We start from the raw sequence: 23,425 nt of genomic DNA, 5'->3' as shown, positions 1-23,425 counted from the left end.
TCCTCGGTGAGTAGCTGCACCGTCCATTTAATTTGACGCATTTTCCTTAATTTTGTGTCGAAGGCGCACAATTCTGCGAGGTCTGCTTGTGTTTAAAGTTTGTCAGCAAAAAGTGTCAATAAAGTAGGTTCTGCTATCAACACTTACTGCCAAACTAAACTCGAGTATAGTAGCACTGAAGGATTACAAAAGTTTTGTGACATCGCCTATTATAATAAACCGGCCGAAATACCTCAGCCCGCAAAAGTTGGTGGGAAGTTTTTCGGTTTAATTATTCACCTACGACACAGAATCCTCTGCCACGGAAAATAAGCATGACCTCTCATGCGTATCAGAAGCCAGAGCCAGAGCCAGGGTGGAAAAGTTTGTCGGACGAATTAAGACACGAAAGAAAATTATCCCGCACCCGAATTTCCGTCCACTGCTATATGGATGTGTTAAGAAAAGACTCTTTCGTTTTCGTTCGTTGTCTTTCAACTCTTTTCCACTTCTTTTATCACTCGCTGTTTCCCCCCACCTCCCTTTCACAGAATCCCACAGACACACACCAGTTTCCTTCCATTAGTTACGGAACTCAAACGAACGCAAAAATAACCAGCAAAGTTTCATTGGCATACAAAGTGAGCGATCCTTCTTCCTTCTTTTCCACCGAAACGACCTGCGACAAACAGAGCGTTTTGCCCCAATTTAGACGTCAAATCATGGAAACCCACCCCCCTCCGTCAGGAGACCTACATAAAGACACACACACACACGCACGCACGCACACACACACATGAGAACCTCATTAGTGCAGCTATTCCGCAAACTTAGCGAGTGAAGCCGTGAATGAATAACAGGAATCTTACCGTCGTCAGCCGGGTATCCAATTTTCTTTTCTTTTCAGCAGCATATAAAAATCCATCTCACACGTACATCTTAGACTAGCTTAGTTACTGTATCGATCGTTATGCTTACATTTCCACCCAATTCACGTTCATCAATATCGTATGAAGAAATAATTAAAATTTTACACATAAGTACTATTAGTAATGACTGTAGAGTGTACAGAGTGGAACAACATTCTTCAAGACGGAAGTTTTCCACTGCTAGCTAGCTGATACCCTCTGTTCTTTGCATAATTTTTTCAGAGAATCCTTTCGTTTACATTCCATTGCTTCTCATCGCCTGCGACTGGTACCGAATATACTACATCGTAGAACACTCACCAATCAACAGAATCAACATTCGCATCGTAACGCATCTCTGGCTCAGTTCAAATCCGCGTGCCTCCCACACTATTAGTCCCTATCACCGATTCATTAGCGTGCACTCCCTCTCTCTATATCTATCTCTTTCTTCAATGCCTTTCAAGTGTTTCGGAAGATCAATTGGAATAGCATCTTCGGTTCGTTCTTCCATTCAGTTCAAAATTCCTTGAAGCAAACGGTACCATCCCTCATCCCAGAGTTAACACCCACCACCACCACCACGAATGCCATATAAATCACCGAAACCGAAAGCAAACTCTAATTAAATCTTGTCTTTCTGGTTACTTTCTTCTTCCCGTTTGAAAACATCATTTCACTAAACTTTGGATTGGACGCTCCCCGGTGACGACACAGGTTGCAGAAGCAGGTCAGCGTGATGAGCATGAATCTGTCGGCGAAGTTAGACGATCTGCAGCGGGGTGACCGGCATCTCGAGACCACGGTCGCCCTCTGCGAGATTCGTACGCAACTGCAGGAGCTCACCAAGTCGGTGGAAAGCTGCCAGACCGAGGTCTCGGAGGTAAGTGATTTTGTGCATATTTCTGTTTTGTCAGGTTTTTGGTTTGTGTTGAACTGCTAATGTCATCTCGCAGTTCAACCTAAATCGCTAAGCAGACATTAACACATGGATCAATAAGTCCCGAGACTAAAGCAGAGATGGCGCTCGTAGTAAACCAGTAACCACGTCTTTCTAGAGTACTAACCTTCGCTTGAAACGGGTCAAAATTTTAAGTCGATCCGACCAGAAACAGCTGAGTTATCGAGGTTGGAGTAAAGTCGTTTTGTAGTTTGTTTAAAAAATGGAAAAAACCGAGTTTCGTGTTTTGATAAAACATTGTTTTTTAATGGGTAAAAACACCGTGCAAGCGAAACAATGGATTGAAAAATGTTATCCGGACTCTTGTCCATCAAAAGCAATGATTTGTCGGTGGTTCGCCGAGTTTAAACGTGGTCGTACCGACACAAATGACGCGGAACGCTCGGGTAGATTTGTGGAAGCCGTTACACCGGAAAATGTGAATGAAGTGACAAAAATTATAATGAAAGATCGTAAAGTGAAGTTCCGTGAGATTGCTGAGATGACACAGATATCATATGGAAGTGTATTTACTATCCTTCATGAAAAATTGAGCATGAAAAAGGTTTTTTTCCAACAGGGTGCCGCGATTGCTGCAATGCACCCTGCCACAAGTCAATGAAAACAATGGCGAAATTGAACGAATTGGGCTTTGATCTGCTTCCCCACGCCCCATACTCGCCAGATTCAGCCCCCAGTGACTACTGGCTCTTTGTTGATCTTAAAAAAATGCTCCAGGGTAAAAGATTTGGCTCAAATGAGGAGGTCATCGCTGAAACTGAAGCTTATTTTGAAGTGAAAGATAATTTTTTTTATAAACATGGTATTGAAAAATTGGAAAAACGTTGGAACCATTGTATCACCCTAAAAGGTGATTATGTTGATGAATACAAAAAAATTTTGCAAAAAAAATGTTATTTCCATTGTTAGTCTCGGGACTTATTGATCCATGTGTTAAGTTGTTGCTATTTACAAAACACATATTGCACCGAAGTGCAATGTTCTTTGTGATGTGCTGAACGAATGTAAATTTGTCTTTTTAGGTTTGACCGTTCATAGTCAAACAGTGTTCCCGATCTTATTTAGTGGATTTCTCACTTTTAAAATGTTATTATTGTTACTGTCTTCTAATTTCAAAATTCAGCATTGTTTAACCTTTTTGCAATGATTTAACGTGATTTTTATATGCAATATAGAGCGATATAAAAAAAATTAAACCAAAATTTCCTTCAATATAAGGAGTGTATCGAAAATAAGCTATCCGCATACATTTGTGTTGTACGCATGTATTTGTGGTTGTTATGGTTATGGTCAGATCACAGCATGCTGTGCGTTTGGCAGTCAGCTTATGTTCATTTACTTGATCGTGCGGTTGAAACTCTGCGTTTTCAAAATGTCGCGTATTGAAAAGGAAGTGGAAATTAAGGTTCTGGACACATGGCAAAGTGAGAAGGGTATTACTATGCGAAAATTGGCGAAGCGGTTTGGAATTCATCATGTCAGTGTTGAACCATCATCAATAAGTTTGGGGAACACTATTCTTTGCATGAGCTACCAGGAAGAGGCAGAAATCTCGGTTCTTCCAACCCGAAACTGGACCACAAAGTGGTACCTCTAATCATGAAGAACAAATCCATGTCAATACGTGATTTGACCAAAAAAGCAGGAACGAGTGTCGGAATGATCCAGCGTACCAAGAGGTGAAATCACCTGAAGACCTACAAGAAGCAGAAAATATCGAAACAAAGTGTAGATCAGAAGAAGCGAGCAGAAACAAAGGCCCGGAAGTTGTATTCGCATCTTTTGAAGTGTCCGGATGCATGCGTTTTGATGGACGATGGGACTTATGTAAAGAAGGACTCAAAAATCCTTTCAGGTCCACAATGCTTAACTGTCGTTGTTGGGGAGGATGTGAGCGATGCGGAGAGGTCGATTCAAGTGAAGAAATTTAATCGAATGGTACTGGTATGGCAAGCAATATGTTCCTGTGGTTTGAAGTCAACCATTTTTTTACACTACCGGAACTATGAATGCAGAAATCTATCGATCTGTGTGTCTCCAGAGGAGATTGCTGCCTTTATATAAGAAGCATAGTACACCTCCACTGTTTTGGCCGGATTTAGCGTCGGCTCACTATGCCAAAACCACTCTCATTTGGCTTGCGGAAAAGGGTATAAATTTCGTTGAGAAAAATATCAATCCACCAAATGGCCCTTAGCTTCGACCCATTGAACGTTACTGGGAGATCGAGAAGAAGGTCTTCAAGAAGACTGGTAAGGCAGCTGAGCAATTCCAGGAATGCTTAGCATATCATCAGACTAGTCCTTCTCCGATTGGGATGAAACTTTGCACATCGTTTCAGTATGACAGTATCAGCACATGGCAGTCAATCCGATTCACGGCTGATTTTTAAAAAGGGCGTATGTATTTTTGCATATCACGAAAATTGCCTTTTTCAAATCGTTGTAATTCGGAAACCGTTAATTGTACACAAATGGCATTCAGGAAGGAGTTGTAGGGAATCGATAGGGCACTCTAAAAAAACACACACTGAAAAAAAAATTGTTTGATTTTTTTCTCAATAATTACAAAATAATCCGAAAAAGTTAAATAAAAAAAAGCATGGTTATATATTTTTTTAAGCTGTTATTTTTATTATTTTTTATTTTAAAACTGTTAATAAAACCTACAGATTTATGGCTATCCAATCCGTGCCTTTTGAAAAATGAAGAAGTTAAAGCTAAAACAGTTTACGGATCTCGTTGTAATTCGGAAACCGTTCATCGTACAAAAATGGCGACCAGGAAGAAGTTGTAGGGAATCAATAGGGCACTCTAAAAAAATATACACTGAAAAAAAATTTTGATTTTTTTTCTCAATAATTTCAAAATGAACCAAAAAAATTATATTAACAAAAAAATCAGGATTTCGGTTTTTTTTTTGATAATTTTTATTTTGAAGCTCTTGCCAAAACCTACATGGCATCCCATCCGTGCCTATTGAAAAATGAAGAAGTTACAGCTAAAACAATTCACAGATATATTCGAAATTTCAAATTCTCGTTGAAAGATAATCATTTAAACAGTAGAATATTATTCTACAGGTTAAAGGCAATAGATTTGTTCATGATATCCTTTCTTGTAAAAGTAGTTGTTCTTGAGATACTTGGACATTTAATTTTAGCACCATTTTTTGTAGTTCCATGAATTGTTTATTTGCTTGCTATATCTACAATTATTACATATACATGAATAATTTTTAATTATATTTAAGGTTTTAAGTTTTTGAAAATTGTATGAGTACTACGTGCATCGTCATTCGAATCAGTGTTGGTGATTGCTGAAAATTTGACAGAAGCTGCTCGATTTTTATCTATATTGTATACAACTTTTTCAATCCGGTAGAAGGTGCTACAAGAATTCGAGTCTCTCAATGCACGAACCTCGAGAGAATTTTTCTACATTTCTTCGCTCCACTTCATACTCTGAGTATTTCATGGCCCTTAAAAAAAATTCAGTCTGATAATGATCGTCGCTGTGTGTAATTTACCAAGAGAGAATCGCAAGTTGACAATTATCGCAGGAAATCGAATCGATGATTCGACTTGATGATTCTCATACTAGGTTGCAATATTTAAAAACCCTTGTGTGGAGCATTCACATATATTTTCATAGACACAAATTATACAAAGGTTATAAGCACATAGTTAGAAAAAGCGGCAATAGTAAAATGATTCTATCGCAATTATCCACTGCCCATACAGAATCGGATCGCGAAACGAGAATAAGCGACCGTTTGTTGCTTCAGAGAGGATCCTCACAGCAGCGTGCTAACCTTTGATTCTCAGAAATGTCATCGAGAGAAATTCGCTCTCGCACTGGTGTCTATTCTATGTTAAAAAATGCCGGTTTTTTGTTGTTGCGATGATTTCCGATTCTCTTTGATGGCACTGATTCAATCGTGGAAGAGTTGCGAGTGAGCTTTCTTTGATACGATAAAAGCCATCCTTGATTCGAATACAGTCTTGTGACGATTGTGGTTTCTGAAATCGGAACGAAAGAATGGTATTTTTGTGTGCCTGGAATCATTTTGTTATCCTTATAAACACTACTTCACTCGGTCACACCCCTTTCATATTCTTCTTGTGACACGTAACAAAAAGACATTGCCGTGACTGCATCTCGACGTCTCTGATCTACCCATTCATATAATTGATTTGCCGATGTGATTGGGTGTTCACGTCGTGCCATTCGCTTTAAATTACCCCCAAGTGCATCACATGGTCCTTTACCATGAGAAGTTGCAAAAAAATGCCACTCAGCTTCAATGTTATACATTGATTTAAACTTACAGAGATTTTTTCTGTTTTTGTACTGCGAGGCAGCTCCGTCAGACATAAATAAAACCTTAAATATAATTAAGAATTATTCATGTACATGTTATAATTGTAGATATAGCAAGCAAATAAACGATTCATGGAAATATAAAAAATGGTGTTATAATTAAATATCCAAGTATCTCAAGAACAGCTACTTTTACAAGAAAGGATATCATGAACAAATCTATTGCCTTTAACCTGTAGAATAATATTCTACTGTTTAAATGATTATCTTTCAACGAGAACTTGAAATTTCGAATATATCTGTAAATTGTTTTAGCTGTAACTTCTTCATTTTTCAAAAGGCACGGATGGGATAGCCATCAATCTGTAGGTTTTAATAAGAGCTTAAAAACAAAAATTATCAAAAAAAATCGAAACCCAGATTTTTTTTTAATTTCATTTTTTTAGTTCATTTTGAAATTATTAAGAAAAAAAATAATAATTTTTTAAGTGTATATTTTTTTAGAGTGCCCTATTGATTCCCTACAACTTCTTCCTGGACACCATTTTTGTACAATTAACGGTTTCCGAGTTACAACGATTTGAAAAAGGCATTTTTTGTGAAATGCAAAAATACATACGCCCTTTTTAAAAATCAGTCGTGAGTCGGATTGACCTCTCAATCGGTTCAAAACTTATGGTTTGCCATACTGAAGCCATGTGCAAAGTTCATCCAAATCGGAGATGGTCGATTCTGATTTTGTCACTTTTTCGTCTACTCATTCCTGGATTTACTCAGCTGGGAACATGCAGGAGTTCAAAAAAATTTGGACTCAAGCGTCCAAAAATACGATGCAACACTTGTCCAGAAGTTGATGAAGAGCGTTCAATCAAAAGTTCGAAAATTCGTGAAGGAATAACTTAAATTTTATCTGGTTTTCATTATGCTCAAGATTAACGTCGTACAATAAAGGATCAATTTTTAGTTTGAATAAAATATCGTTTTTATCATAATTTTGCAGAAGAAAAACATCCGAACAACCGTTAAACATGGGGGCTCGTCAGTGATGGTGCGGGGTTGTATGTCTGCATGTCTTCGGCTCATCACTAAATGAAGTGAAATTCAATTTCAATTAAATCACTAATTGTAACTGGAACTGTTATTGGAATGTGAAATGAGCAGTGCGGTAAAATTTCATTTTCAATCGAATAATATAAGATCAAAATGAAATTTATGGCCATTGACCGTCAGCATATCCCTTCTAATTCATTTCACTTTTGCGGCCATTTTCAAGTGAAGCTCCCAGAATTCATCGTCAGTTGAATAATCGTATCTAGTCATTTGAAGTTTTGCTTGCTCAGTTTCAAGTGCCAAGTACTATAGCTGCTTCATTGTCTTCGCTCTTGGTAGTAAGCAGATTCGAACGAATAGAATTATAAATGGAGTAAAGTATTAAAAATGAAAACTAAAGGAGGAAACAATTAATTTATGTGTATTCTGTGATTGATATTTCAGCTATCTGATTAGTCTTTCATCTATTATCTTGAACCAATTCGAATGTTTACATGAACCTCATTTGAAGGCCGCTCTCACACTAGAGATCAACTGACGGTGGTTAAACTGAGCCTCGATTGAAGAGAAACGAGTGATGAACTGAATGCTGCTCGTTCGGGCCGTCAGCAAACTTTGTGTGTGTCAGCGAGTGAAGTTTACTGCAGTGGAAAGATCGTCAATGTGTTCCACATTCAGTTTCAATTGAGTTGAATGAAGTTTTACTGCATTGGAAATGAGAGTACTACTTCGATTTTCGATGCGCCTTCAATCCAAATCTGATTATAAATATATGAAAAACAAACAATGTACCACGAAAAAAAAACCTGTTTTAACCCACTAATGGGGTAATGATGCCTTTGTCATATCTCTCATAGTCTCATATATAAATGTGTGGACTCAACTAGTATAACCTACAGACTTGCAGGTACTCCCGAAATCGGAATTCGGGAACCGGTACAATCGAAGTCGGTTCGAGAAAAGTGACTGGGATCCATTTTTGGGTCAATAGTCACAATATCCGGTAGTTGATCGAAAACCGGGAATCAAAAAAGCCGACATCAATTTGTTTGGCCACTTTAAATGAGGGTATCAAATTTTTAACACACTTTACCCTATAATTCCGGAACCGGAAGTCGCATTCGGATGAAACTTTAGAGTTTTGTAAAGGATTATGAGACCTTTCATTTGAACTTAATAGGTTACGCCATCTCTGAGAAAAGTGATGAAATAATTTGAAATCGTGATTTTTACACTAGTCACCCTGTAATTCCGGAACCGGAAATCGGATCAAAATGAAATTCAGCTCTGAGAAAAGTGCGTGCAAAAAAAATGTTATATACATACATACATACATACATACATATACACATACAGACAATTTGCGTACTCTAGGAACTGAGTCGAATGGTATATGACACTCGGCCCTCCGCGCCTCGGTTCAAAAGTCAGTTTTCACAGTGATTGCATAACCTTTCTATACGAGAAAGGCAAAAACGTGCAAAAACTGCATGAAACGTCCAGTCGTGTCGTGTCAACTTGTTTTCATAAAAACTGTATGTAAAATTCTTTGCAATATTTATAGATTAGCATGTTTCATCTCATCCTTAAAAAGTTCGACGTATGAAACAAAATGCCTCTTAAAACGACAAGAACGTTTTTCGATCTCTCATGAAACATTATTTTCTAAGAAGAGGAATGTAAAATGTAGGATTGAAATATTGGTTGGCGATGAAGAGTTCACAGCGGCAGGCAAGGCATCGAAAGTATTTATGTAATGTTTGAATCCATTTGATGTAAACATTGCATTGAGGTGGGGCTGGTCGATGGAACGGTGACCTCTGAGCACGATTAGCTCTGTATGCGAAATGGGACTGTATTTTTTCTGTACACCGCTTATATTTTTTCCTATATACCGCTTCCAGACAGTGGGACTTGGAGTAGGATAAACATACTGATTTCAGTGACAGTAATTTCTAGTTCCGAAATTTGGATGAAAATTTGTTCAGTGGATTTTGATGCGTTATTACCAAATCTTCAAACAAAGTGTTTCAAGAGTATTCTTCGAAATATTTAGAAGGGGCTGGGGTTCACTAGGAGATTAATAGTACCTATTTGCTTTCTTTGGACAAATCCAGCCAAGATGTCGACAATTGCAGGAGTTTTTAGTTTTTTATTAAATTTTTTAATTGAATGATAAAAATTAACTATTGCGCCAATCCTTTAATATAACAAGGTTAATAACATACATCGGTATATTGAATAAGTAGTAAAAAATACTTGTTTGATAAATTAATAATTTTTTCTCGGTATAATTAATAAATTTAATGAATAATTAAAATAATAAACAATCAAAACGCGCGTGAAATCTGTTGACCTTTGTTTGGTGATTTAAAATGATGTTATAAAATTTTTTAGAATATGTCCCTACAATGAATCAACTATTTTGTCTAGGTCGTCAAATGGTGAGATAACTAAGTCCTCACAAGTCCCTATCTCATGCCTCCCCGAGCGTCTATGATGACATTTGGTCAATAGAACGGCGTCGACTGGGTGCTATCGCCTTCTGCGTTAGTAGCAGAATGAGAGGGTGCGAAATGGCTTGTAGGTTGAAGCCCATCCTAAAGTGCAATGTTTATCATAGTATATTACAACATATAGTTCTGTTGTTTATTACATCATGTATAATTATTATTATTATTATTATTATTGTTATTGCTATTATTATAATTATTATTATTATTATTATTATTATTATTATTATTATTATTATTATTATTATTATTATTATTATTATTATTATTATTATTATTATTATTATTATTATTATTATTATTATTATTATTATTATTATTATTATTATTATTATTTCGTATACTATCGTCTTACACTATTTTATGTTATTATATACTATGTTGTATTGTATTACTCTGCATTGCATTATATCATATTATATTGTATTATATTATATTATATTTTATTATGTTATATTATATTATATTATATTATATTATATTGTATTCTATTATATTATGTTATGTTATATTGTATTGCATTATGTTGTATTATATTATATTATATTATAGGGTTTATTATGAGTAGTACTACGTACCACTGCGCATAATATAAATTTGATTTCCTTATAAGTTATCATTTTTAAAGTAATCTTTTAACTAAATATCAAGGTCGTCACAAGGTGAACTTGGCCCTCACTGGTTCCTGTTTCATGCTTACACGTGTGTCTGTGGTGACAATTGGTCGATGGAATGCGTTGATGGCAGAATGAGAGGATGAGAAATGACATATAAATTGAAGTAATATAATATCATAGCATATCGCAACATATCTTTTTATTCATATTATTATTTATTATATAATTCATTGTACTATATTATGTTGTTTTTTATTATTATTTTCATTATTATATTTTTTGTTATTGTTATTAGTTTGTCATCAATAATAATAACATATATTATTTTTATAGATGTGGATATTATTATTGTTATTAGAAGAGAAATATTCTACTTCCTGCAGTATTGCGAAGATAGAAGAGCATAACTGACACTCTACATTAACTGTTATTTTATATATTGATTTATAATATATTATATTGTATGACATTGTATTATATTATATTAAATTAAAATATATTATACTATATTATGTTATATTATATAATTTTGTAGTATTTAAGTATTATTATTATTATTATTAGTATTTCTATTGTTTCTATTAGTATTATTTTTATGATTATTATTATTATTATTACTATCGTTACCATTATTATAATCTTTATCATTATCAGCTACATTTTCATTTCCATACTACACATTTCACTTTACACATATATTATTAAATTGTATCATATTATATTACGTCATATTTTGTGGTATTATATTATATTACATTGTACTATATTATACTATATTATGGTACAATGTTTGGTATTGTTTTATATAGTATTGTAATGCATTTTTTTTAATACACAATTATAAGTGTATTATATTGCATTGTGATGTATTACATTTTTATATTTTATGCATAATAATATTTTATTATATTCAGTGTCGTATAGTGACCAAACTATATTATAATATATTATGGTATATTTTACTATATTATGTCACATAACATTATGATACTATTATATTCATCATAAAATATTATAGTAGACTATAATACACTGTACCGTACGATTTTTCATCGTTTTATACTATATTATGTTTTATTGTATTATACTACCGGAAATTATATTAAAGTGTATTATGTTACATTATATAATACTATGCTCAAGTACATTGTAAGGGAAGAGGGATGGGAGTGCATCAGGGTATCTTACAAGTGAATGACTGGATGAAGGAGTGAAATGTCAACCCGATTCACAGGGGAAAGCTGTGTGTTTTCCCCAGAAGGTCTGAAATGAGTAAGACGCACCCTTCTAACAAACAAACCATCAGGCAGGTTTAAGCTGGTACAGCGAATTCTTTTATTGTATGGCCGGATGTTCTTACTGGAAGGCGCCGGGTCCTCAAAGCCCATTTTGGCCTTCTTAACAGCGGTAATATGAAAGTTATCTGATAATCAAATTCGGATCTACTGTAAGTCTACCTGCATCCACTGGTAATGCCTTGAACTGATGGTGGCTTCACACATACATACATACATACATACATACAATGAATCAACTATTTTGTCTAAATACTATTCACTCATTTATTTTGTAGCAGATAATTCCATTTAGAAAAATAAGGAAGTTTTTGTTCGTTACGCGATAGTACCTCAAATTTTCTTTCAGTTTTCACAAATAAGAACAAGGAATCAAGACTTCCTGGGATTTCAGTATCGGATATTGTTGAAACGTTCACTCGGGAATACTACAATTACTGAAATTTTTACTATCAAATATCCTTCTCCCGTGACACTTGTGGAGTGCGCAGCAGTATATACGGCCTCTAGTAATAGCAAGTGTTGGACTAACATCCCTTCCCATTCCTTAGACGATCTACGTTCGGGCCTGGCCGGCGCCCGTACTGATCAATAATTGATATACATTGAAGGATGATTTAACAGTCCCAGGTTGGATCATCTAGAAATTCCCTGTACAATTTCAGCTAATCCCGATCAGTAACGGAGTAGCAACCAGGGGTGGCCGCTAGAGCTCAAGTATTTTTCGAAATAGTTAGAAACGTCTAAGCAGAGCATTCTGGTGTAATCTCAAAAAAAAAATTCTGAAAAAAATCGTCTTAGGGACTTGGAAATATTTTGAGATGTCCGAAATTGATAAACAAAGTGTATGCCAAATGTTTTAGAAATGCATGAAACGTTGAGATATGGTGTAATCTCACAGAAAATTGAGAAAACTCGACTTTGAGACAGAGAATTTGAGACCGAAGAAAAATAAATCGCAAAATTAGATAACTTTTTTTTGATGTCATGAAACGTCGAGATCGAGACTTGAAATTTTTTTTTTTTTTTTGCAAACCATGGAAAATTTTCTACGTGTTAGAGAGTTGACTAAAAAAAACTTCGGGATAATACCAGATCTCGACGTTTCATGTATTTCTAAGACAAAACAGAAAAACCGGATAAATATGAAAATTTGCGTAAGAAACGCGTTCAAAAGCCGTGTAAAAAACACACATAAAAAAGGTAATAAGACCTCAGTGTATAATTTTATCGCGACCGGTCAATAATCCACGATCTAATCGATTTAGTATCTCATGCAATGTTTTTGGTAATTATAAGATCTATGAGAAACAAAATTAGTACCAACGATTTATTAATTTTAGTTGGTATGACATGAAGCCGCCATAGCTAAGTTAAGTTTTTGCAATGACTGAGTGGAAACATATATTAGAGAAATCAAATGAATGAAAAACTTTACAGAAAAGATGATTATTGGAAAAAGATACGCTCAGAGACTGGACTCGAACCTGCGTTCTTATGCATTATGCAATGCGCTACCATTTCGTCACTCTGTACCTTGGCACTCTAATGCTTATGACAGACATGTGATTTCGGAATCACTGTACACTATGAAATCACATGTCTGTCACCCTGAATCACGGTGGTATCACGCGAGCATCATGATACAACGGTGATTTCCGTACTACGGTCATTGATCGTTGTACTGTGCAAAATCACATCACTGTTTACTGCTACCAGCGCCATTAGCGGGCAATGGTGAACTCATGAAACAATATTTACTTCTTTTAAGCATCAAATAATAAACAACCATCGCTTTATTTTGCAAAAAATCTCGGTTAAATGCTAATAAGCAGCATAAAACTTATATACTTTATCAACGTTATAGCATATTTTCAAAATGCAGTCTACAAATAAATTTGATGAAGTTTTGAAATACAAATAAGGAAAACAATATATTCATATTGGTTCATAAAACCAGTACACGGAAAGACCGAAATCAGCATTTTGGCGAAAAAATTAGTTGATTTTCTGATTTCAGTTAGTTATTTTTTGAGACAACTAAAAAAATCTTACTTTTGCTGATTTAGGTTTTCTAATTCTAGTTCCATTAATAATAATAAAATATTTGTTGAAATGGCTATTTCTTTAGTTGAATTCACCAATTAAACGTGCTGTCATTTCTTAGCTAAGGCACACTTCATATCCATTCAACTAATTTTTTAGTTGAATTAGAGAAATAAAACGTTGTTTTCAACCAACATAAATGGTTGAATTGGTTTCTGCAATTCGCAGCTATATGGCGGTCTGTCACCGAAAAAACGTTAACACCGTAATGACTACTAGCCACTAGATGGCACACTACTATCGAAAAAAATTGCAGTCGCGGTTGTCTTTTCTTTATTGGCCGGTATAAATACGATGTTGTATTGGAGAAAAAGACATAAACGAAACATCAACTTCTTTTGGAAAATTTTTCTTTTAAGTCGCTGTTTTCTTCATTCAACTCGCGAAATCGACTCTCACTGAAAACTTTAAGCACTCGGAAAACATAAACCGAATACATATATAATTAGAGTGCAACATTTGAGACTCATTTCAATGTTCCGCGTAAAAACATTATTACGCACATTCGCTTCAAATGCGCACAAATTCTGAATAAATCCACTTTCCACTAAGAGTTTACGTCATTTTTACATATCGGTTTAGAAACTTATATATGGATATATCGTAACACATTCGAAAAACATGTAAACAATTTGCAAGCAGTTTCAACAAGACTGTTCCGTTTAGCTTTTTAATGGATTGTTTTGCTTTGACACTTCTCATGAGTTTTTGACTAATAAACTTGTTAAAAAAACCAATTTCATTTTTGTTTTTTTTTGTGTTGTCCTTCAGTAATGACGGTGATAGATAAATAGAAACAAATTTTCTGATTTTGATAACGAAATTAGTTGTCAATGAGAATTTCGTGTTGGATTGAAATATTGCTGGTTTGTGTCCAGAATATTCGCCAACTAAACACATTCTCTAAAAATAAGAGTTTTTTCAGCAAAGTAAATTCCCAATTTTAACTAATTTTATAGTTATTTTGGAAATTTTGTTGTTAAAATCAACTAATTCAAAAACAGTAATACGAATTAGGCGCAGAGCTAATTTCGATCGTTCCGTGTACTATTGAGTAATTGTTTTCCATTCAATAACAAGTAAATTTATTGTTGAAATGGATTTAAAAACATAATGATTCATATTTTGAATGCACATGTGGTAAATAAATAATGAACGATAAATATCCAATAGCAAACATAAACCAATTGAGTGATCATCCTGTTTATTGATGACCTATATTGAATTCCATTTATCACATTGATCCCCTATATTCACTTCTGGAAACTCTAAATCTTCTAATTACTTTGTCTTTTATAATCACGTTGAATGCCGTTGGATAGAAAGAAAACTTGTTTCTAAATTGTTTAGAAAGAGTGTTATTTTGGGTATGAATAGAGAACAGCGAATCATGTCTTTCAGTGTGAGTAAATTGAAGCAGAACACGTACCAAGTTACATATTCAATTTAAAAATTACTTGTAGTAATTTTCAGTGTTACTTAATAAATATAGCATAACAACTTTAAACACCTCAAAATTCTAATAAAACAATTGTGAGATTATATTCCAGTCTAGTAGACTATTTTTCATAACATTTATGAAGCAAAATGAAGCATCAAACCTATGTCATATCTATTTCGGAATGATTTAAAATTCAAGAAGGTTTTAAAGTCAGCTTTATGTTGAAAATCCTTTTTATGAAAATTTCGTAACGAATAAACCGTTACGTTGATAGAATTTTTCTTAAATATGTGTGTGCCATGCGCTTTCTGATGGTTACATACTAATAATATCTTAGATGTATTTACTATTTTGAGGCTCAATGTTAAAAGTTTATGCGCTCTTATTTTTATCGTGAATATGCGGGTGAAAAAAGAATTATGACCACCTTGAAATTTATGCTGATTTTGCAAAAGTCGGCATGATTTATAAACAAAATTTGGCTATTCATCACCTTTCATATTTCCTCCGTTTTCCATTCTTATTTGATGTTAGAAATGTTACATCATGTTATGGACATCAAATTTTCCCTAATGCTAATTACATTTAAACAATGAAGGAAAAATTCTGTATCCCAAAACAAATGTGTCATAAATGTACCCTAAACCCACAAAAATTAGATATGAGTGAAACAGTCATCCGATGAACACTCACACACAAAACTAATTCAATAATTCAGAGAGGCATTGGTTATATCTGTCATAAGCCAGCTACTGGAAATACATTTCAAACCGCAAAAACTTTTGCACTTTTGCACTTATTCTACTGAAAACGACCTCCAAATTCCGTTAATTCAGCGAAAAAAAACTGCTCCAAATCGTGTGGTCGGTTTTTCCCAAGTTTCATCTTCATTTGAGCCCAAACGTTCTCAATTGGATTGGCATCGGGCGACTTGGGGCTTGGGTCATTTTGGGACCTTTCGGGTGCGAGTACAAAAAAACTGCCTCGAAGCGTACGCGGTACTCATTTTGGAAAAAATGCTGAAATCGAATTAGAAACAATAGTCAGCTAATTTATTCTCGCACTGCATGAAGGACACTACTACCCTCTGTTTTTAAAAAAATCACACCATTCCACTTTACCGATCGCGAATAATCGTGACGACGCTCTGTAACAGATTGTAACTTATAATGGAATAGATTTCTACTAGGTTCTTAAGACCTGTAATTAGAGCAAATAAAAGTAGTTTTCATTGTCCCAAAATAGACAAAACTGACAAAATAAATGCCACTCTCCGCTCAGCTTGCAAATTTTCAGAACGCCATCCTTGTACAGAAATTTCGAGAATCGATTATGACAGAAAACGATTTCATATAATTTCCATCTGTTGGTACTCGTATCTACAGTTGTTTTTATTTCCAGAGAAATTCTGGGGTGTAATTATGTGTAAGAATGTGAATTGAAATTCGACTGATTCTCCCTCCAGGTGTTATTTTCGTTTCGTCTTGTCATAGGCGAACGAGTGAAGTTGGCATTGCTACTCTCTTTTGTTTCAGTGAGAGACGAAAATGCTTGGTCTCTCTTCGTTCGTTTGAAATACGATCATTTACGAATGAAATAGTAAAAAAAAAAACAATATGAGGCTCATTTAGGGGTTTTCCCGTTAGGGCACATAACTGTTTTGAAATTTCGTTACGTTTCGTTTTTAACTCATCAGTGCAGAGCAGTTCGAATTGAACTGCCGAATGCAAAACTCGGCAGCTCAATTTGAACCGCTAAGCAGACGTAAATTTTCTGCTTTTCACAGAACACTTTTCATTTGGCACCGATGCCGAGTTTTGCATTAGGCAGTTCAATTTTAACTGCTCTGCACTGATTAGTCAAAGACGAAACGGAAAAAAATTTCAATATGAGGCTGTTGGATTGGATTCTATCATTAAAAATGCGTGTTAATGTTAACCTCTGATTTAAATTATTTGCTAATATTTATCATTCTGTTTATCGTGCAAAACAAATCCAAATAACTTCCCATCTGTCAAATTTTGAAATGTACCGCATTTGAACCTTTTTTTTCTCGTTATTAAATTTCAAACGAACATTGCACAACTTTAACCCTCAAGCAAGCTATAACCGTCTGAAATCCTAGTTTTAAATGCTACAGAACACACAGGGGAACTAAGCGACTGTTCCGGAAATCTGAAAAAAAAATACCCGATTCAATTTTCACACCGAAAAATTCGAATCATGCTGGCGTACTACTTTTTTTTCTCACCCGCACCTTTCTTCCCTCTGTCATCCCACAGGTGAAACGTGATATGGTACAAATCAAGCATGAACTGGATACCGTGCAACAGGTGAAGGAGGAAATCGAGGAACTGCGGGAGTACGTGGATCGGCTGGAGGAACACACACACCGGCGGAAGCTACGGTTATTGGAGCAAGTCAGTACCAATTGAAATATTTATTCAAATGTGGAAAACGTAAAAAAATCAACGTGGTTTTGATTTTTTTATTTCATTTTTTTCCTCTTTTATCGGACACGCTTTTATCGGTTTCATTTTCCGTGCATGCCCCAAATTGCCACAGGGGAAGCGATGCCAAAGCCATTGGCAGTCGGTGGGTGCAAATGTTTTGATTTCGGCCAAACTGTTTGTACATATTGATTTACGCTTGATGATTTTAAGCAATTCTCCAGCTCGTTTATATATTTTCTGTTTTTTTTCAGCTCGAATTCGAAGTTTTCGTGAATATTTTGTTTTAGTTGCTTGTTATACTGTCAATAAAAACTGTTTAGTTTCAACACAAAGTGGTTTTATTTTTCAAAGTATTTACATACATTCTGAAAGGATTTACTACATGAGCATGTTTTTTTGTTCCGTCCGTTTCCTTCCGCAGGGTCTCACGTTCTTCCTGACGTACGCGATTTTCGCGGCCGTCCTCGGAATGTTGCAGTTCGGTTACAATACCGGCGTCATCAACGCGCCCGAAGTCAACATTGAAAACTTCATGAAGGACGTGTACAAGGACCGTTACGGCGAGGACATCAGCGAAGAATTCATCCAGCAGCTGTACTCGGTGGCAGTGTCAATATTTGCCATCGGTGGTATGCTGGGAGGATTCAGCGGCGGATGGATGGCCAACCGATTCGGAAGGTAAGTGCAGAGCAGCTATAAGGCGATGGTTTTTCCGATTATCATCACACATGGTTAAGCTATAAACGTGTTTGGTAAGCCACCGATGCGCCTGTCTATGTTTAATGGATAGTGTTAACCGCGGATGCTAACCTAAAAAACAAAGCGGATAGCTTCTGTTTGCTTTAAAATTGAAAACCAACAAGACAACACAAAATAGTAAATCTTCCGGTCATTTAAGGTATGAGCACATCAACATCTTCCCAAGAAAAACTTACAGCTGTAGGAATTTATTTCTAAATTCGCAAAAAAAATTTTCGTAGCAAAGGAGTGATTGACGATTCACTTGCATCAAAATATTACTACTCGGACTCATTCTATCCGAATGCTCCAACTTTACGATTGGTTTCACCCATTAAGCTCTGCAGAGTGTCCTCTGCCTAACTGTAAGTCTTTTCCCACTTCTCAGCTCAATCTTCCTCATTGTTTGTCTCTTGTTTCGATTTCCCAAAATTTCGCCGCCTTACAATCACCCAATATCTTTCCATTGGACGAAGTTCCTGAATATTCGGAGGATTGCAATCCTCCGATACAATGTTGATGTTGTTTCCTGCATACCTCTTCTGAGTCGCTCTACCATAATGGCAAAAACGGCAAATCAGACCTAAAGCATCACAGAATTCGAGTGCTTTTGGTTAAATGGTAGTAGATTTGGCTCTTCAAACCACAACTACAAATAATCAACCAAACCGTGTACTTTTAGAGACATAATGTACATAAAAGTCATAACTAGAAAACTGTTTGAAGTTTGCTTTGATATCTCTTTTTTCATCTGTTATGTTTCTGAATTTTATGCGCCTGTTTCTGTACTTATACTTATAAATATGTTCCTTCATCTTTTGTACCTGTTCGTGTACTTTTTCTAGTTGTATCTGTGTTTTTTCTCACAGTGAGAAGTATTGCCATTTATGTTTCGTCAAACTGAGCTAATTTATGAAAAAGACGTATGTCTTTTTAGTCACAATAATTTCAATCAATTATAACTACAAATCTATAGCTTCTACAAATAATATGTCTAAGAAGATGTTGTAGGTAACTGAACTTCCCAGAAAAACATCCACTTTAAAAAAATGTCCGAACGCTGTTATTTTACTGCACATTTTTTTCAAATTTTATATCACAAAAAAACTCAAGTTACAAGGAAACTAATAAATGTTTTAGAAAGTTGGAGAGATGATAAATAAAAAAGTTTCCCGAAGAAAAACTTTTTAACAGTTTTCGAAAAACGATATTTCTATAGGAATAAATATATTTGAGTAATTAAATATTATTCTCCAAGCTACGTTCAATGAAAAAGCTCATAGAAAATTACTTCCTAAATGCAGTAATTTTCGAGATATATGAGAAACTAAATCGAGAAAATTGATATTTCCTGAGAATACGCCATTTTTGCCTTTCTCTATAGCAAGGTATTAGAATGGCTGGGAAAAACCGACTTTCGAACGGAGCCTCGGAGACCCATAGTGTTATATACCATTCGATTCAGTTCGACGAGACCGGAAAATGTCTGTGTGTGTATGTGTGTGCACTTTTCGAAGATATTTGAACGCGCTCAATTTTCTCAGAGATGGCTGATCCGATTTTAACAAGCTTAGGCTCGTTTGAAAGCTACTGTCGGGCCATTGATCAAGTTCAAAGATCAAACGGCTGTGACTTTTGGTTCCGGAGATATGATGGTATAAATGACGTAAACGGCAAAACACGTTGTTTTTTATCGCTCTAATGTATATAAGGGTGCCAATATTTCGGGATCACCCCTAATTTAGTTAAGCGCTATTTTTCAAAAGTTTAAGTACCTCGAAAAAAGTCCGCATGCAAAATTTGAGCTAAATCGGACATAGGTAAGAGTTAAGGTTTGATAATTTTCGATATTGACAAATTACCATGAGATTTCCGAAATTAAATTTTTTTTTAAGTCAAACGTCTTGGAATTGTACGAATCGTAGAGATTTAGTGTCATCTTAAAAGGATTTTTTTTAAATCGACTTTCTTGGACTTTAAAAACAATTTTTTTTTTTTCAAGATGACACTAAATCTCGACGTTTCATGCAATTCGAAGACTTTTGGTATCAAAAAAAAATTTTCGGTTTCGGAAATACCATGTACCACCCTTCTCCTATGGTGATTTTTCAAGATCTAGGAAAATTCCACTAAGTGGACTAAGAAGGGTTTTTTTAGATTAGCATCACTTTTCTCAAAGTTAAAAATCAATATTAAAAATGAGCCCAAATTAGTGTCAGAAATTATTTTATGAAAAGATAAAAAAATCATGAGACTATTTTGAAGAAAGTGAAAGGCATTATCACACCACTAGGTGGATTAAGAAGGGTTTTTGAAAATTAGTCTGGGTCACCAAATTTGTTATTTTTGTAATCCTCATAAAATTCTGAATAAATTATTTTTTGACATCAAGACGATGCGAGTAGCTGTTTTCCAGATATGTTGAAAACAAAATCGAAAAATAATCGCTGGTTTATAAAAATGCACATTTTTTATAACTTAGATGCGATTTTTCGTAAGCAATACCAAGGCGAACTGTGTTCAAGTTGCAAAGTACAATATTGAATATCTAATTTGCGAAAACCAATAAGGCAATTGTCGTTTTGCAAACCAACTTTATTATTTCCCGACGGCACCAATATTCATTACAGTTTTCATGTTTTGAATATCTTAATAATAATAGATTTTAACTTCAACTAACCATTGAGTTTTATTTTCTGTAGATTTATATATAAAATGATAGCAATGTTGCAAATATTCTTCGTGTAACTAATTCATTCATCGATCTTCGCCGCGAAAATGCTTCTATTACTTACGAGACGGGCGAACAACGTTGAACTATTCACTGCACGAAAGAGAGAAGGGTGAAAATGAATAAGCAATAATCGTAGAGAACCCGAATATACTAATACATTCTTCGCTGCTGGTATACATCGTGCATGATCGTTTTATACGTTCGTTTGTCATTCGTTCATTTACTTTACTCTTCGAGTTGGTTTAAATAGCGTCACTGCGATGATCGTTGGTTTCCATTCTTCGCTAAGCATTCTTCGTCTAATCAATTCATCATATTTCGTGAGGTAGCAGCTATGAGAGAGTGCTGGGATATGGTTCATACCATACACATAAGATTATGGTAGTAGTGCAGGAGGAAACGTCTTAATTTGCTTGTTTCTTGATCGCTGTATGAATATTCGTCCCATATTCGCGTTAAGTCATTCGGGTGTATGTTCAATGCGAATAACAACTGCAAGGAATAGATCTTCGTGCGAGCAACGAAGCAGCGTCGGCTTCCTTCGCACCCGAATATACGGACAAGTCCGAATACCTGAACGATTATCGAACAAAGGCGAAGGGAAACGAAAGATGATCATTGGCGTTCGTTGCATTTTTGATATTCGAGCAACATTGTATGATAGCTCGTTTCTGTGTCTGTTAAAATTACTTTGCAGCAGTGATATTTTCTATTACTGGAATGAAGCAATGATATTTTTGTGTACGTTGAATCATTTTCCTATGTTGATAAATATCTTCCCATTCTACAGCACCATCGTCAAATTTCTCTTGTGACATAAAACAAGACGAGATTGTAGTGGAATTATCTTGAATCTTTCCTACCTCCTTCAGTTAATGAAAATTTTGTGTCATTCCAAAATTGAGATTGCTTTTTTATATAGTCATGAGTTACAACTCTTTTTCTAGTTTTTCTTTTAAATATGCTACAAAATCATCAACTGGTTTTGTTAAGATTTCTAGATTGCATCTCTCAGTAGTTATCCATTATTGAAAAGAGATCTCATTTACAATCTTCTGCTCAAGTTCACCTAACAAATTTTCCTCAAGAATTGAAGAGGTGGGGTATTTCTTGTATTCGCGTAGATAACAATCCTTTGTTCTTACCGGTGAATTACACAAAAAAATGTGCAAAGGCGCTTTACAATCAATTTGAAAGGAATGTTTTTTTGAGGCTGTGAAGCATTAAGTCAATATTTTCATGAATTATACAAACATATATATAATGACAACCTGAAGTATTGAGAAGTTTACAATGGTTAGGTCTTAACGCCGCAAATGTACTGAAGGAAATTTAATGTTTACTGACCTATTCGAATTATTGAAAAAATTTATCTAAGATTTAAAAGCAAAAACCATTTCTGAACTAGATCACGCCCACTATTAGTTCTGATAGAAACGTAATCTGGTTGTCCTTGCATAGTTCTACTTATACCATCGTCGTTGAAGAACTGCAGTACTTCACGGCTACATTTTTCTTCTACCAGATCTCTTGAACAATCTGGTTCGGTAAATTTCTTCTTTAATTTACCAATGATTTCGTTGAATGCTGCAGCCTTAGCTTTCACTGTCTGAAATTCTTCCGATTCATTTTGTGGTGGATGGTCGAATAATTGTTTCCTGGTGCCTCCAACGATTTTGGAATACTTTTCTTGACGATAGTTGTCAGATCTGAGGTTTCTAACTGCTGTAAGAGATACACTAATTCCAGAAATAATTTTATTAAATATCTCAACATTTTGATACCTCAAATCATCTGCTAGATCACTGTGTTGGGAGAATGCTGAGACGAGTGAAGCTGCTGATGGTATTTCTTCTAAATTATTTCCCGATGTTGCTGGCGAAGCTGTCGTATAATCTGGCATCTCGTTGTCGCTGGAAGCTAGTTGCTGTGTACTTTCAACAGACACAGGTCGATATGAATATACTCGACATGAATCGCAAATATTCATTGCAGTATTCACAGTAATTGTGCACCGCTTGAAAGCAAAATGTTAATTCATATTATCTGTTGCTTTACGACGCTTAGACGAACAAGGTTTTCCATTATCACGAAAAGGTTCACAACAATATTTTTTTGTTTCAATTATAGAGGCTTTAACTTTAAGTTCATTCGCCTCTTCGGCCCAGCAAAGCTTTCTGATCCTATGTGCGGGGTTGGGGATCAAAGTCAGGTGGGCTGCGTGAAAGGCATCGGCTAACCCATCACATGACGTCCCCCGCCTACAACAATCATATTTTCCCTTCGTTAAAACACACTCACTGCATAC

The 23,425-nt window shown here is 35.1% G+C and overlaps 1 protein-coding gene across 22 annotated transcripts in view; it reads left to right on the top strand.

Moving 5' to 3' along the window:
- LOC131438815 (glucose transporter type 1) overlaps nt 1–23,425 on the top strand; it is a 611,808-nt gene that overhangs the window by 423,075 nt on the left and 165,308 nt on the right. For 21 of the 22 annotated variants that reach the window (XR_009230992.1, XR_009230990.1, XR_009230991.1 and 18 more), the window contains 3 exons: nt 1,605–1,770; nt 17,475–17,612; nt 18,067–18,323. Coding sequence is in view for 19 of the 22 variants with exons in the window: in XM_058609122.1 (XP_058465105.1) it covers nt 1,605–1,770; nt 17,475–17,612; nt 18,067–18,323 (561 nt within the window). In the remaining 3 variants the exon portion in view is untranslated. The remainder of the gene's footprint in view (nt 1–1,604; nt 1,771–17,474; nt 17,613–18,066; nt 18,324–23,425) is intronic. The other variant, XM_058609128.1, reaches the window with a different exon arrangement.

This window comes from Malaya genurostris, chromosome 3 (assembly GCF_030247185.1).
Source record: "Malaya genurostris strain Urasoe2022 chromosome 3, Malgen_1.1, whole genome shotgun sequence".
In the NCBI taxonomy this organism is placed as follows: domain Eukaryota; kingdom Metazoa; phylum Arthropoda; class Insecta; order Diptera; family Culicidae; genus Malaya; species Malaya genurostris.
Note: the sequence above shows the minus strand (reverse complement) of the source record. Positions and strands in the feature narration are given on the sequence as shown.